This window comes from Diabrotica undecimpunctata, chromosome 7 (assembly GCF_040954645.1).
Source record: "Diabrotica undecimpunctata isolate CICGRU chromosome 7, icDiaUnde3, whole genome shotgun sequence".
NCBI classification, from domain to species: domain Eukaryota; kingdom Metazoa; phylum Arthropoda; class Insecta; order Coleoptera; family Chrysomelidae; genus Diabrotica; species Diabrotica undecimpunctata.
In genome coordinates this window covers 76,418,487-76,435,778 of record NC_092809.1, presented here as the reverse complement: position 1 = coordinate 76,435,778, position 17,292 = coordinate 76,418,487, and the positions used below count along the sequence as shown (strand labels likewise).

The window sequence follows — 17,292 nt, the reverse complement described above, 5'->3', positions numbered from 1 at the left end:
CTGTGCCAGGAATCTTAACCCGACTCCGTAGGTTCTACAGCTTAAGCTATTAGATTTTCCCGTTTTCGCTTTTTATTAACAAGTTTAGGGAAGAATAAATCAATGTATTTCATATAAGCTTACTGCTGCTATATTTTGGACGATTTTTAACTTGAAATTGGTTGGATTTAGCGTTTGGATATTTTAAAATTATGCAAATCGAAGTATATGTCTGTACTATCATTTTGAAAAGTATTTTAGCATGAGAAACGATCTACTTTTCTAGTTACATTTCTTCTCTTTCTTTAAGTGAATACGTTTTTGCATTTATATAACTTGTACGTGGATATATTTAAAATTTGATTTAATTATTTTTTCTCTTTTCCAGGTGAGTATCTTTTAAGATGCAAGGACGTATAATAATTTAACTATTTGGTAAGGCTCTTTTATTTAGTAAATTACTAATTATATATACTTTTATAGTTTAGAGCTATGTTTTATGGTTTATGATATGACACAATGATTCATTCTATTTTATCCTATATATTTTTTTCTTTACTTATTCACTCTTTCAGTGTCGAGTAACAGTCGACACTGAGGAGTAGGCAGACTGAGACCTCAGTGCCGTTTGACGGTTCTTGTATTTCTACAGGACAAGATACTGGTACGTTACGAGTAAGGGGAGTAGGCATATTGAGACCGAGTCTCCAAAATGGGTGCCGAAACGTCGAGTTTCAAATTCTCAATGCGGTTCTTCCCGAGAACTTTACCTGACCGCGGAAATTTATCAGTATATATATATATATATATATATATATATATATATATATATATATATATAATCAATAACTCAAAAAAATCACATGTTGTTTACGAGATACCATGTATTAACTGTGAAGGTATCTACATCGGGCAAACCAGTCAACTGCTTCAATCCAGAATTCGTTCTCACAAATATGACAAGAACAACGTCACTGCGCTCAAAAAACCTGAAAATGAGAAGAAGCCATAAATTTAACTTCGAAAACATCAAAATTTTAAAACCAGAACAAAACAAAAAGAAGAGGGAGATATACAAATCAATAGAACTAAAAACAAATACCAACGCAATCAATGACAAAAGAGATACACAGAACCTAAATAAAATATATTTCAATCTGATTTAAATACTAATAAATATAACACCATAAAAATCTCTTAAAGTCATAACATATCTCCAACGATACGCCCATATAAATATAATTACTTATAAATACACTAATGACAGTAAACCATGAGATATCAGATATCAGTTTTTAGTTGTCAATGCATTAATGTCAGTGTCCTATTTTACGTTTTGGTAAGTCTTATATATTTTACAATAACTTTTTGTTCCTAATCTTGTATATTTTAGAATCTTGACAAAGGCAAGGGTTTCCTGCTGAAACGATGATTTCAATGGACAATAAAATCTAGTCCCAAATTTAATATATTTTATTGAACCTAAACCCAAGAAATACTAATTTTTAGAAATATATATATATATATATATATATATATATATATATATATATATATATATATATATATATATATATATATATATAAGAAAAAAGAAGTACTTGTGACTCGTTTGGAAAAAATATATAAATATATTTTTTATGGGTTGGAGTCAATAAAAGGGGCTATTGGTAAACTATTCTTTATGTCAAGCTTTCAATTGTGTTTACAATCTTTATCAAGAGCTTCTAAAAAAATACAAAAAATCTTACAAAGTGAAACTAGAAATAGAAACAAAGCTAATTTTATTTGGTAAGTTAAAATTTATTTTTCTAGTTTCACTTTGTAAGATTTTTTGTATTTTTTAGAAGCTCTTGATAAAGATTGTAAACATAATTGAAAGCTTGACATAAAGAATAGTTTACCAATAGGCCCTTTTATTTACTCCAACCCATAAAAAACATACATATATATATATATATATATATATATATATATATATATATATATATATATATATATATATATATATATAAAAATAAATTAAGGATCACTCGAAGAGTGGTGGGTTTTTCGGTCAAAGGTCAAAAGGTGGAGAGAAAAAAGACAAAGAAGGTGGCTACTTCATCTATTTATTGAAGACGTTTCGCTTTCTAATCAGAAAGCATCATCAGTTCATCTAAAAAGAACAATATGAAAAACCAAACATCCATAGAAAAGTTATTATAAGTGTGTTACCTTAAAAAGACATGTAGCAGTCAATGATATTAAATATATAAAGAAGCTTACTACAATGGAAATAAGATTATGTTGTATAAACAATTAATTGAAACTAAATATAGTTTACAAATTAACCCAAACTTAGCACAGCAAAAGACCATCTGGTAATTGTACATGTATATAAAAATTATGTAAAAAAACTTAAGTAAAAAACATTAATTTGTAGAGAACTAAAAAGATAATAAGATACTTCCAACAATATATTATTAGTAAAATTTAATTTTCACTTTAGGTAACATTATTAAATTGATTAAGATTGAAATATAGTGATATTTAAAAATATAATGAGGTTACCACTCTTAGCTTCTTAGTCGCTGCCGGTTAAATGGAAGCAACCAGTAGAATCCACGCTAAACAACGAGAAAAGACAGTGGCCTTAAGGTCAAAATATGACAGAACAGCAAGGCGAATTACCAACCTCTAGTGCAATAGAGCGGTAAATTTAAAGAATATGATAAATTGGGTGACAAACCTGTCAGTAAAAACCAAAAAATGAAAGAAAAAGGTGGTTAAGATCACCATTTTTCCCCCAGTGATTGGTTAAGAGAGACAATGAACAAACAAGTGAGGTCAATCCAAAATATCATATATTAAAATAGTCTACGTTGTGGCTGGATAGCCAGCCACAGGTGAAGATTGATTCAACTTCCAACAGTCCAAGGTTCATAACATTTGGAACGGAGACTAATAAAGATTCTATGAATCAATTTTAATTATAAAATTTTATTAAACTATTTAATCAGAAACAATTATTTACATATGTAAATGTAACATTGACAAAATAATCAATAAAATGTAAGTTGAATGAATCTAAGTTAAATAAAGTAAGAAAATATATTTTATTTTATTTTTATTTGAAATTATTTAATATGAAAATATGATAAAATATACACCTTAGGGGGCAATTTTAAAGTAAACAACATATTAAGCCTAATTCTGCAATTTAAGCATGATAAATCTGGCTCAAGTTACTAATGTCTGTTCTCATATTAAGAGCGTTAGGGTGTTTAAGTAATGAACACATAAACGTCTTTAATAAATAGATGAAGTAGCCACCTTCTTTGTCCTTTTTCTCTCCACTTTTTGACCGAAAAACCCACCACTCTTCGAGTGATCCTTAATTTATATTTATTTTAATTTATATATATATATATATATATATATATATATATATATATTATATATATATATATATATATATATATTATATATATATATATATATATATATATATATATTATATATATATATATATATATATATATATATATATATATATATATATATATATATATATATATATGTATTTAATATAGTATGCAGTTAACTGGCATTGCACACTGAATATTACATTGCTGTACTAATATCAAACATTCTACCTTATTTAACTAAATATTCTCATAATATATAACATCATAATTGCGTTTTCTGAACCACTGACTGATCATAATAATTTTGCAACCTAATCGTGCGTATACACCTTCTCACCGCACGTATTTAATTATAATAGATCGTAATTTATAATATTAACCTTGCAAAGCCGTCCGTAAAAGGGTATTTCTAATGCATTCTTGCATTTTCTTTTAACATCTAAAGGTGGCAATTTTAAAATTCTGATTTTTATTTTCCAAAATTGTGGGAAAAGCGACTGTTTTCCAAATTGGAGAAAACGACGCTTTGGAATTGAAAATAATTAGAAAAAAGTTAATGGGTTTATATACATGTAAATAGCAGTCAATAGAACAAAAAAAAACATTTAGGTATCTTGGATGTTGAATAACACAAGATCAATATCGACAAATAGAAATTTGAAACAGAGTGTATATGTCAAGAGCAACCTTCAGCAGGATGAAAAATCTACTAATAACCACTTTCCTCTCTCTGTGGACTTACGATACCAATTTATAAGAACTTGTGTTTGGTTCTGCTGTATGGAGTTAAAACATGGACACTGAGATCACATGAAATGATTTTCTTTTCTCAACCAATTATGTAAAGCGCATACTGCCAATACAATTTTGTCGTCTCTACATTGGTTGCAATTGGTTTTTGGAATACACGAAATCGGCTTACCAATATACCAAAGGCATTTTCCCCTATTCGTCTTGCTGTGGATAGTCGATAGTTGTAAGTTGTAAACTTTCTGTTCCAGTGTTAAATTGTCACCAGGGTAAGATTTCATATACATTTTTCAATATATATTTTTATTGGTAATGGGGCATCCGCAACAATCACTCCACCCTCTGTTAAAAGACTTCTCCAGTTTATTATATATGAAACAATTTTTAAATCACTTCCATGTCATACTATTCCACAAGGTAACATTGAAAATACCAAAGAAAATAATATAATGACAATAGTGATAACAGTGAAGACGTTTCAAATTCTGAAAATTGTTCATCACGACCATCTACATCTACAAGAATTATTTAAATAGTACACCTACGGGTGAGCATTATACACCACAAGAAAATGAACATGATATTTTTGGAACTTTTGTGAGTAGCCAACTGAAAATTTTATCTACTGCACGAGCTATTATGGCTCAGAACAAAATCAATGCCATATTATTTCAGTCTAGCATGGAAGATCTGAACGACGCAAACACCACATTTACATACCAGACGTCTAGTAGTTATTGCTCTTTAGATTTACACACAACAATTATTAATACTATACCATTGCCACTTACATCAGGAGAGTCTCCGTGTCAATGACCATAAGCTGTCGAGACACGTTAATTTTAAATAAAAAAAAAAGATATTTGTCAATAATTATAGAAAATAAAGCTAATAATTATCAACGACAAAATTCAATCGACGAGATTAATTTAGATTTTTTAAGCCAGGACAATGATAATTATGATAATAATCATATTGCTTTGACATTACGCAATGCATAATTTTAGTTCCAGGTATTCATCATCTATTTTTTTGTTGTTTACTGCTCAGCCATCTCATATACGCTTGCTTTTTCTCTTCTACGAGTGCTTCTATTTCTTTGTTCCACCATAGTTTTTCACTTTGTCTTTGAGTGTTATAGCCGAGTGCTTCTTCTGCGGCTTTTTTAACGATAACGACTACGTTTTTATATACCCCCTCTACTATTGATGTTTCACTTATATTCGGTAAAAAACGGTAAAAAACGGTGGGTCTCCAGGACCAGGGGATATCCCAGCCGAACTAATAAAATGTGGATCACAAAAATTGTTTGAAACCGTCACTTGGTGCATAAATCAATTTATAAATGGTTCTCCCGTACCCGACGAGTGGAAAATTGCTTATATTTCGTCGATCCATAAGAAAGGAGATAAGCTTAAATGTGAAAACTATAAAGGCATATCAGTCACTAGTACATTCAGCCGTTTGTATGGATGAATAATTAGAGACCGCATTGAGAAGGAATACAAAGACCAAGAGGAAGAAGAACAATCCGGTTTTCGAACAGGAAGAAACTGTACTGATAATATCTTCTGCCTCAAACAACTAATAGAAAAAAAATTAAGCACAAATCAAGAAACCCACCTCATGTTTATTGACTTGCAGAAGGCGTACGATACAGTTCCTGTAAACAAACTCTGGAACGTATTACGACAGACGAATATTAGTGTCACCTAAATAAAAGCCTTAAGAAATTTGTATGAAGGGTCAACATCACAAATAAAAAATGAAAACAGACTATCGCAAAGCTTCCTGGTTAATAAAGGACTACGTCAGGGGTGTTGTGTATCACCGACCTTGTTTAAAATATATGTTGCAAAAGCATTGAAAGAGTGGAAACGAAAATGTAAAGGCATGGGCGTAGACCTTGGAGAGATTTGCTTGTATACATTGCAGTTTGCTGATGATCAGGTTGTTATAGCAAACGATAAAGATGATCTGGAGTACATGGCAAGGAAATTACAAGAAGAATATAGAAAGTGGGGACTAGAAATTAATACAGAAAAAACAAAATACCTACCAATAGGTACCGAACTATCGAACATCACATTAGAAAATAACGAAATCATCATGCCCTGCGATCATTACACATACCTAGGAATCGTTTATGACACAACGGGGAAAGATGATGAAGAAATAAAGAGAAGAATAACACAATCCAGAAAAATTCAATTAGGTTGTCTAAACAGCGTACTGTGGAGTCATGAAATAGGAAAAAGAAGAAAACACAATGTCTACGAATCTCTTATTAAAAGCAGTCTATTGTACGGAGTGGAAACTTGGCGAATAACCGAAAAAATAAAAACAGAAGAAAACTGGAGGCAGTAGAAATGGACGCTTTTAGAAGATCAGTAGGAGTATCACGCAGAGAGAGAATACGTAATGATGAGATAAGACAGAGAATGGGAGTTGACGGCTCTCTAACAACAGACATAGAAAGAAAACAGCTGATATGGTACGGACACGTCCAGAGGATGGATAATTCAAGACTCCCAAAAATAATTATGCAATGGATACCACCAAACCGCAGAAATAAAGGAAGACCTAAGAAATCTTGGAGAGAGGGAGTAACGAAAGCGATGAGCACAAGAGAGAGTGCTAATGGGATGATAGAGTGTCATGGAAATTAGGCATCGGACAACGTCACAAGACGTTTTAAAACCGTTTATATATATATATATATATATATATATATATATATATATATATATATATATATATATATATATATATATATATATGTGATGATGTATTGTTTGTGAATGATTTTTTAATGAGCAATGAGTGTTTTTTAATAATATATATATAATAATATATAATATATATATATATATATATATATATATATATATATATAGGGATTTTATCGTGGTTCTCAAAGAATTAGTTTGTAAGCACTTTTTTTTAAATTATCTTTATTATATCTATTATGAAACACACATATATATCTAACATAGCCAATGTAAATTTAAAATAAACTATCTTTAAATTAAAATTCTTATGAAACTAATTAAATTCTATAGACAATGTAAAATTTAAACAAACTATCTTTAAAATTGAAATTGTTATGACACTAACTAAATTATATTAACAAAATTTTGTACCTTTCTGTCACTGAATGCCTAAATGAAACTGTTCTCCACTATATAGATTTTAATCACCACTCAATGTCTTCGTTCTCAGCTTCGGTTATCCTTGTTTTTGTGAAATTCCTTTTTCCTATTATCAGCGTCCACCAATTTAAAATATTTTTCTTCTTAAAAGCATTTATATTTATTCTTCTTTTCAATTAATATTTTGTTCCATTATCCAATCATTATTTATACATAACATAATTTTTAATCTTCAATAATATTTTCTTTATTCTGTTTCTTAATCTTCATTAAACTTACTATATTGAACATTTCACCAACTGATTGACTGTATTCTATCTTGAACTATATTGAAAATACTGACTGACTTTATACTGTAACTGTCTGACTTCTTACTAACTCTATCTAACTTTCTTACTAACTGACTGGCCATTTTGAATCCAAATCACCGAGTATTTATACCTTTTCAATCTTCCAGAACCATCTGGCAAGAAATCCTATTCGATTTGTTCCATTTCCTACATATCTGAATTTTCTGGAATAATCTATTTCGCAAACAGGCTATTTTCCGTGATCTAGACAATTCCTTACTTTTCTATCGAGAATTTTATCGACATTTAGGCTTTTCAGATCAGAATATAAACTTAAATCAGTAACTATATGTAAACTAAACATTTTAAACTAACATATAACCCTATTTCACATTCGCAATTATTAATTTCTATAACTGTCACTTATTCCGAGTAGGTATATTTGGTTGCCTAATCACATGGCTCACTTAAATATATTTACAATATTATAATTATTAAAATAAAACTTTGTACACTTATTATATGCTAATTTCTTAAGAATACCCTCATATAAATAATTTTTATAAAATTCTCTAGTATATAACTTAAAATATTTAAAATAAAATAAAAAATAAAAAAATAAAATAAAATATTTGGTTATTTTAAAAATTAAAATAACCAAATATTTTTTATATCTAACTTTATCTAGTGTGTAACTTATAAATTATTTTCTTTAAACACCAATCATCTCAATATATATATATATATATATATATATATATATATATATATATATATATATATATATATATATATATTATATATTATTAGTACTAACCTTTATATTTTATTTTAATATCTTGAACATTTCTTCACATACTTCTGGTATGAATTTAGATATGGAACACCTTGAAACCCGATAAAAGTGACTCAATCTTCTGTAACTAATGCCGGATAAAAGGAAATTTAAAGTGATCTCCAACTTTACTGGTGCTAGGAAAGCCTCCCTCATAATGGTATGTTGTCGTTGAATTTTTGGCATTACAAGACTCAACAGAATATCAAACAGATCTGGCATCATTCGTAAAATACTGATATACTCTTTTAAGTTTTTATTGCAAAGTTCTTCTAAAACTAGTGCAGATGATCCACGTTCATTCCTTTTTAAAATCGATGGTCTTGTCCAAACGCGTTTTTCCAATAAAGCTTCTGTTAATTCATCCAATGCAATTTGGCACAGTTTCCGAAGTAACTGTTTTAGTCGAACATTGTTTTTTAGAAATATTTACCATTTTCAGTGGATTTGTTGCTCTATTGATCTCGCAATAGTACTAGCTACTAACTGAAAATTTCCTACCCACATGTAAACCGTTCTAGCATGCGCCAAGCCAAGACAGTAACTCAGGCTAGGATACCGGGATATCTAGCTAGCTATCCTAGCTCGAAAAACTAGCCTCGTGTAATCCGGGCATTAGTTAGAAGCAAACTATTAGCAAGTAATTTTTAAGATTCCAAACTTAACTTCAACAAGATATCTCACTTGATCCACTTAAAAGTAATTTGACCTGTTTAACTTAAACAATGTAATCCGCTTTACTTTATCGAAATTCTTAACATCTCAAACGTACAATAGTTGAGTATTCTATGTGACGACGACAAACCCATCATGTCGACAACTTCAGAAGTTTTGAGGACTTTGAAAAGTTTTGGCCGTTCGCTGCTTTTTAGTTTTGTTTGTAAGTAGATGGAAACTTCTTGTCAGTCTCTGGCTTTTAGAATTTAATGTAAATTTAATCTGAAGGAAATGCATTTTGCCGATTGTTTTTGAGAGGACCAAACTGTGGCAAAGTTAAATATCATAGACAATTTCAATCATGGTATTGTCAAAAAGTCCTAATATTGATAAGTGTTTGTTTTTAAGAAATAATCAGAAGAAGATTATGAAAATTAATCTGAAATCAGGACAAAAATGTCTAAGACTTCGGTTATCAGATTTTAAAAATACATAGGAAAACTTGTAGGTCAAGAAAAACTGTATTTTTGATCTATTTAAAATCTTCAATTTGCTTGATTGATATTATACTACTTGAATCAGGGGTCGGCAACCACACTACAGGAAAGAGCTACTAAAAGAAATCCCAAGCACCAAAGATCAACCTTATTTTAAAAACCTTTATTATAGACGTACACTTAAGAGAACAGGAAGTAAAAACTAAACATGGTGAAAAAAAAAAAATACATACTTATATTGTTTTAATGGGAGGTTTGGCAGTCCATCATGTCTGTTAGTTTTTTAACATCCGGTTGATAGTTTGTTATTCCTAGTCTAATACACGAGTCAAAATGTTCATCCGTTAGTCGGCTTCTGTATTTGTTTTTAATGAACTTCATGTTTGAAAACGTTGATTCACAAAGGTAGGTGGAACAAAACAGAGCACTAATTTTCAAAGCTACATTGACTAGGATTGGGTATTTCTGTTTGGACACTAGACACCAAAAATTTTCTTTTCCGGAAACGCTCTTCAAACACAAATCTTTCTGCAGTGTGACTATTTCTAATTCAGTCTCTGGTCTGCTTTCGCTGAAATGCTGTTCGATGGTTTGGGATAAGCTTTCTGCATCGAGGTGCATGTACGAATAAGATACAAACTGAGCAATCGCTTCAATTTTGTTGAAGTCACTAAATCGGGTATCGAATTCATGCCTCAGTCTGGTCAACATTTCTATATGCCCCTTTCCTGTGTAAGGTTGAACGTTTACTACTTTTTTTTCGATTACTTCTTTTAAACAAGGAAAATGTTTTAAATATCCTTCCAGTAGATTTTTTCCCATAGTTCAAGTTTCGCAATGAATGACTTTACTTCGGAAATCTTTTGAAGAATATTTTTTTTCTTTACCCTGAAGCTGCAAATTTTGTTCATTCAGCTTTCCTGTGACATCGGTCAAGAATCCAAAATCTCTCAACCATGCGGGTTCTTGTAATGTTGAGTAGTCTTCTTTACGCTCCTTAAGAAAAGCGATTAAAGCTGGTAGGAGCTCATAAAAGCACCGAAGAATCTTCCCCTTGCTTAACCAGCGTATCTCTGTATGCAGAAGCAATTCTCCGTATTCTAGATTCATTTCTGCAATTAGAGTTCGGAACTGTCTTCTCTACAAAGCATGAGCTCTTACTTGGTTAACAAGTTTAACAACGACTTTCATAACATTGTCGGCATTTAAAAATTTACCACAAAGTGCTTGCTGATGCACGATGCAGTGGTATGTTAAAAAATTTGGAAACGTGTCATCTTTGCGGCAAAGGGCAATGAATCCGTTATGCACTCCACTAAATGCTGGGGCTCCGTCAGTTGTAATGCCAACCAGTTTCTGAAGTGGAATGTTTTCAGAGATAAAATAATCTTGAACGGAAGAAAATATGTCTTCACCTAGACTCCGCCCTTTTAAAGGAATAATTGTAACAAGTTCTTCCTTAGCAGTAAAGTCATCGAATATCATTCTGACAAATATGGCTAGTTGGGACGTATCCCTAATATCTGTGGACTCATCAAATTGTAAGGAAAAGAAAATACATCGCTGTAAGTCCGTCTTCATCTGGGAAACAACATCTTCTGACATATTTTCCACTCGTCTAGTTACGGTTCGCGCTGAAAGCTGGAGGGAGTTTATAGCCGACATTATTTCGTATTTATTTTTAAAACCTTCAAATAGTCAGTTTGCAGCTTCTACAAAACATTCCTTGATGTACTCGCCATCTTCAAAGGGTTTCTTCTTTTTGGCAATAACTTGAGACACTTTGTAAGAAGCTAGAGTGGTGGCTTTAGGTTTATCGCTGACTTGTAATAATACAGACTGCTGCCTAACTAATTGATTTTTCAACTGTTTCACTTTCTCTTTTCGGATGCTACTATTGGCGGGATATTCTGTGTTTATTTTCGGATGAGTACTATTAAAATGTCTTTCGACGTTACCTTTTTTTCCAACTGCGATACTTGCGTGGCACATAGACATATACACTTGCCTTTCACTTGAGTACAAAAATAATCGTCTTCCCACTTTATATGAAAGTGATAAACTTTTGATTTCTTTGAAGGATTCATTTTTATAAATAATGGGTTCACGTCACGATTAAAACTATGTTCTAGCACTCGTGAAGGGACTAACAAATAATAGTAACTAAGCCGATAAGCACGTTTAGGCGACAACCGCCAGTGAAGACTAAGAATTGCGCAACTGTGGTAAAGGTAAGTATTTTCAGCCCCGGCACGTTTTAGCGATATCGAGACGGCCGGGGATCGAGACGGCCGGGGTCATCGCACGCAGTGTTGTCAATGTCCGGATAATTATCTAATTTTCGGATAATTTCGTGGACAATCGCATAATTTTCGAATTGATCAATTTTTAATTTTTCGGATTAAACAAGTTGATTTCTCTTTTGTCTAGGATGAAGAATTCATAATCTTATGTCCTCATGGTCTGCACTTTGGACTTTTAAAGTTTTTCTCACTTTTAAAGTGTTTGTTAATTCATATTAATCATGTGACCATTCCATGTCAGCTGGACTTCGTAAATTTTCTTTTCGTTGGTTTTCTTACCTCATTTCGAATCCTATTCATTCTGGTTATACCCAGAACTCTTCTTAGGTACTTCACCTCAATATCTTTTAGTTCCTCCTTTAATATATCGGCGGGCGTATAGTTTTCACTTCCAAAAGTTAAGAATTTGTTGTCCATTCTTTTATGAGTCTTTATTCCATTACTTTTTCGTATACTTTGGAAGATATAATCATAAGGGTTATACCTCTATAGTTACAAGAGCTTCTGAAACTATTTTCTTTAGACACGTGTCCACTTCCACTTCGGAAATTACTTTCAAAAAGAATATTTTAAAAAATATGGATTTATTTTAACCTGTAAATGTTTATTAATTTACAGCTACAGGAGGTTTCAAAAACAGTGGAATTTGTAATAAACATCCATACAATAATATATGGCAGTGTACTCCTCAAAGTTAGATGTAAAATTTGACTGTAGATCTTCTTCTAAATGTGCCTATTTTCTAGAGATGTTGGCGACCACATTGACCCATCTTATTCTATTCACAGCAGCTCGAAATAGATTAGTTGACGTTAGACCAGTCCACTTCCTTAAATTGGCCAGGCAGGCTTTACGTCTACGTCCAGGGCCTCTCTTACCCTCAATCTTGCCTTGTACAAACAACTGCAGAAGTCGGTATTGATTATTACGCATGATGTGGCCGAAGTAGGCCAATTTTCTGCTTTTTATGGCGTTAACAATTTCTTTGTCTTTTCTTAGCCTCTGAAGAATAGTTATGTTACTTGTGTGCTGTATATATGAGACACTCAACATACGTCGGTACCACCGCATTTCGAATGCCTTTAATCGTTTTATGACATCTTCTGTAAGGCTTCAGCTTTCTACTCCATAGAGGAGGACACTAAAGACGTAACATCTAAGAATTCCGATGCGTATATTGATACTTCAAGATAAGTTGCAGAGAATCTTCCTAAGGCTGTTGAAAGAGCTCTGGCTTTTTTAATACGAGTTTTTATTTCGCAGCTCTAATCCCAAGCATCCTTAATATTGCAGCTCAAATAGCATTATTTTTCCACTCTTTCTAACGGTGTATCGCTTATTGTAATTTGGGCGTTTATGTTGGTGTTCTTACTAATGATCATTATTTTTGTCTTCTTGCAATTTAGTCCATATTTGTTAAATGCTTCAAATACAACGTTATCCATCATCGCCCCCGCGCACTATCTGCCAGCAACACTGTATCGTCTGCATATCTAATATTGTTTATAAGTTGACCATTTACAGCAATCCCATCTTCTGATTCGTCCAAGGTATCTCTAAAGATGTTTTCAGAGTATATGTTAAATAATGCCGGTGACAATATGCAACCCTGTCTAACTCCTTTTTCGACTGTGAAGATCTCGGACTGTGAAGATCATTTTCTAATCTTACTGTTGCTTTTTGTTGGAGGTATAAGTTTAAGATCAGTCTTATATCCTTACCATCGAGTCCTGATGTTTTTAGGATATCGATTAGTTTCCCATGTGGGACTTTATCAAATGCCTTCTCGAAATCCAGTCCTGCTCTGAATCCAAATTGAATTTCACTCAGGTGTTCTTCTAATTTGGTGTATATGCGTAAGAAGTACTTTAAGTACATGGCTCATCAAACTAATTAATCTATGTTCTTCACATTTTTTAGCGTTGGCTTTTTTTGGAAGTGGAATGAATATCGATAGTAGTCAGTCTTTTGGTAAGTAACCAGTCTCGTAGATGTTGTTAAATAGCTTCGTAAGAGCTGTGATTTGGTGTGCCTCTAATAGCTTTAAAATTTCACCATGCACCTCATCAGGTCCTGTTGATTTCCCATCTTTAATCCGCTTAATGGCCATAGTTACTTATTCGTTTGTTATTTCTGGGTCGTAGGGATTATTTATTTCAGTTGGACTTCGTGCTACATCTTCGAATAATCCTTGCATATATTCTTTCCATCTTCGTAATTTATCTTCAATGGTACTCAAAATCTGGCCTTCAATGTCTACAACTATGCCTGTATTGCATTGTTTTCTGGTATTCTGTACCTCTTTAATTTTTTTATGCATATGGAAATCGTCATGTTTGTGTTGTAGTGTTTCAACTTCCGTACATTTCTTCGTCAGCCATGCTTCTTTTGCTCCTTTTATCTCCTATGGTATAGTCTAACTGTATATAGACAAACCATTAAGGCTGTTCAATAATTTATATATCTTGGTTCTTTATTCGATACAAAAATGGTATGAATAATGAAATCAAAGGACGATCCTCTTTTCTACTAGATGTTACTTTAGCCTGTCAATATAATTACAATCGAAGAATATCTTAAGAACTACAAAAACTAAAATTTATAAACTTCTGATAAGATCAGCTTTAATAAATGGCACAGAGATTTTGACATTTACTCAAAAAAATGAGAATCTCCCGAAAACTTAAAAAGAAAGTCTGGGTTTATAAGTGACAATGGATTATGGAAGAAACTTTAGAGAAACGTATCGTGAAAGCAATTAAAGTCAAAATGTCGGAATAGGTAGCTCATATCTTAGGATGGAAGATAAAGGACCGGTTCGAAAATCGATGTTTGAAGAACCTGTGGGACAAATACTATGCGGAAAATAAAAAGACACTTTCTGGACCATGTGGAAGCAGATCTACAGATTCTGGGAATACATAAATACATTCTGGACATAAAGAATAGTGCAACGTAATATGCGATAAAATCTTTTTTAATCTAGAAGTCTCTCCGCAACTAAAGCAAATCAAAAGGAGTATATGTTACCTTTTTGAAGTGATACTGGGAACGACAGTGATATTCTTCACAGCTGACTTAAATCCGATTAAATATATACCTAAATGTGAGTATAAGCTAGCGATACTTTGAGGTTGTCTGTTAATTATTTCACCAATTTTATTTTTATAAGCCCCTTCCAGTAGGTCATAAAAATGTAAATTTAAAAATTGGGTTATTTTAATTTAGCCGATTTTTAATTAAATTTAAAATTACCAACTGTTCCGTTAATTTCATAATTTTTCATCATTATTGTTTTATTAACTTTTCAACATAAATAATATGACAGCGTAAAATCCATCGCAAAAATAATTACAGTATAGTTAACTGGACATGTTTTATTTATTTTTGTTAATGCGAACCTCCAGCGGCATATTTTATGTGTAAAACCATTATCTCATTCGAAATCCATACATAAATAACATTGTTTCTACCTAGAATTATGAATAGATATATATGTTTTCTGTAAAACGCACGTATGATATAAAATAAACTATTAATCCTGGCCTGGCAGCTTTAACAATCATTCAACACAACAGAGAAAAAGTTTAGATGAAATAAATGGAATTTAATATTTTATTAAATTTCAAATATTATATTTCATTATACTCGTACCTACATGAATTTTTCAGGGATATTTAGTATAATTTTACGCATTAATTATTTACTTTTATATATATATATATATATATATATATATATATATATATATATATATATGCAAATATTAGTCGCTTTTAGCAAAAGCATGCTCTGATGAATTAAAAGCCATATATTATAGATATCGGATTCAACACAACGATATAACGGTCAGCTTCGCAGCAACTTCGTCAGTCGTTGGAGCTGATTTGGATTCAAACCAAAAAGTCCAACTAATGTCTCCGAAATCTTCGCACTTGTAATGATTCGAGTACAGAGGTGCCACCTGCTTTGGTGGCGAAGAACTAAACATAAAAAGACTACTGCAACACACTAAAATACATAAGAAAATATTTTAATACAAAATTATATATTCTAAATTTTGAACTTACTTTTTTTAGATCATTAATAGTAAAAACGTCCCGTCATTATTTCTTGTTCAAAATAATCTATCTTATATGAAAGCTTATCAGCTTTCTACAGACTATTTAGTTGTTTTTGCATAGCACAATCACAATACACAACAATAATTAGTTTTTAAAGATATTAATCTAAATTTAATATGTATTTATAAATATAATATATTATGATCAAATTGTGTAAGAAATCAAAACATAAACAAAATTCCAACTCTAAAAAAGCGGCAACACTTTAACCAATTTTGCCACACGCTGAACTGTCATTAAAATTTGAAGTATTCCCGTATCATTTGCGTACAATTATCTAAGATATTTAATTAAAATTATTATTTTGTGGAATATTAGACTTGTGGAATATTATGGCATTGAAGCACAAATTAGTCGAACGATCCCACTGAAAGTGGGAAGATTTCGAAGATATTAGTTGGGCTTTTTGGTTTGTATCGGCATCAGCTCGAACGGCTGACGAAGTAGAGATACTGAAATAACTGTTATATCGTTCTATTCATTGTTTGGAATAATACCAACAGTTAGTTATGCAATATAATAGAGTTCCTTCTTTCGCAATGTACTGGTCTAATAATAAATCGCTTGGAAACGATTATATTCGTAGTGCAATATCAAGGGATAAGTGCCAACTACTATTATCAAAATTGTATTTTGCCGAACCCAATAAACCTTAACAGCAAATAAAACTTATTATATAGATGATGTTATTTCCTGCTTCAAAACAAGTTTTAAGAGAGCTAGGAGTGATTCTACCTATCAAGCAATTAATGAGTCTATGGCAAAATTCAAAGGGCGATCTACATTGAAACAGTATATGCCCCTCAAACCCATAAAACGTTGCATACAGTTATGGACAAGATGCGATTTGGAAACTGGCTATGTTTACGATATAAATGTGTATGCTGGCAAAAATGATAATAAGATGGCAGGTACTTTGGGAGAACGTGTCGTAAATCAGTTATCTTCAACAATTTCTAATGAAAATGTTGTAATTTGCTTTGACAGATTTTTACAACAGTTCATCTTATTTATACCATTGTTTCCTGCTATCGGTACATGCATGAGTACCCGAAAAAATTTACCCACATGTCATGGCAAACTACATCGAAGAGAATCGCAAGTAAAAGGTAATGAAACTAGAACATTAGTTATACGATGGCAGTACACAAAAGATTTTATTGTACTAACTGCCATAAGCCAGAAGAAATAACTGTGTGTAGAAAACTGAAAGATGGTACAAAAGCCAACATTTGTTGTCCTGTATTGATTGAATTCTATAATTGTTACATGGGAGGTGTAGATAGAAGTGATCA

At 31.5% G+C, this 17,292-nt stretch overlaps 2 protein-coding genes across 2 annotated transcripts; both read right to left on the bottom strand.

Annotated features, from left to right (window-relative positions):
- Positions 1-9,813: 9,813 nt before the first annotated feature.
- LOC140446468 (EPM2A-interacting protein 1-like) lies at positions 9,814-10,392 on the bottom strand. The gene has a single exon (XM_072539020.1). It carries the CDS (start codon positions 10,390-10,392, stop codon positions 9,814-9,816), a length of 579 nt encoding a protein of 192 aa, XP_072395121.1.
- Positions 10,393-10,710: 318 nt separating this feature from the next.
- On the bottom strand, positions 10,711-11,235 carry LOC140446467 (general transcription factor II-I repeat domain-containing protein 2A-like). The gene has a single exon (XM_072539018.1). The coding sequence runs from the start codon at positions 11,233-11,235 to the stop codon at positions 10,711-10,713; it is 525 nt and encodes a 174-aa protein (XP_072395119.1).
- Positions 11,236-17,292: the final 6,057 nt, after the last annotated feature.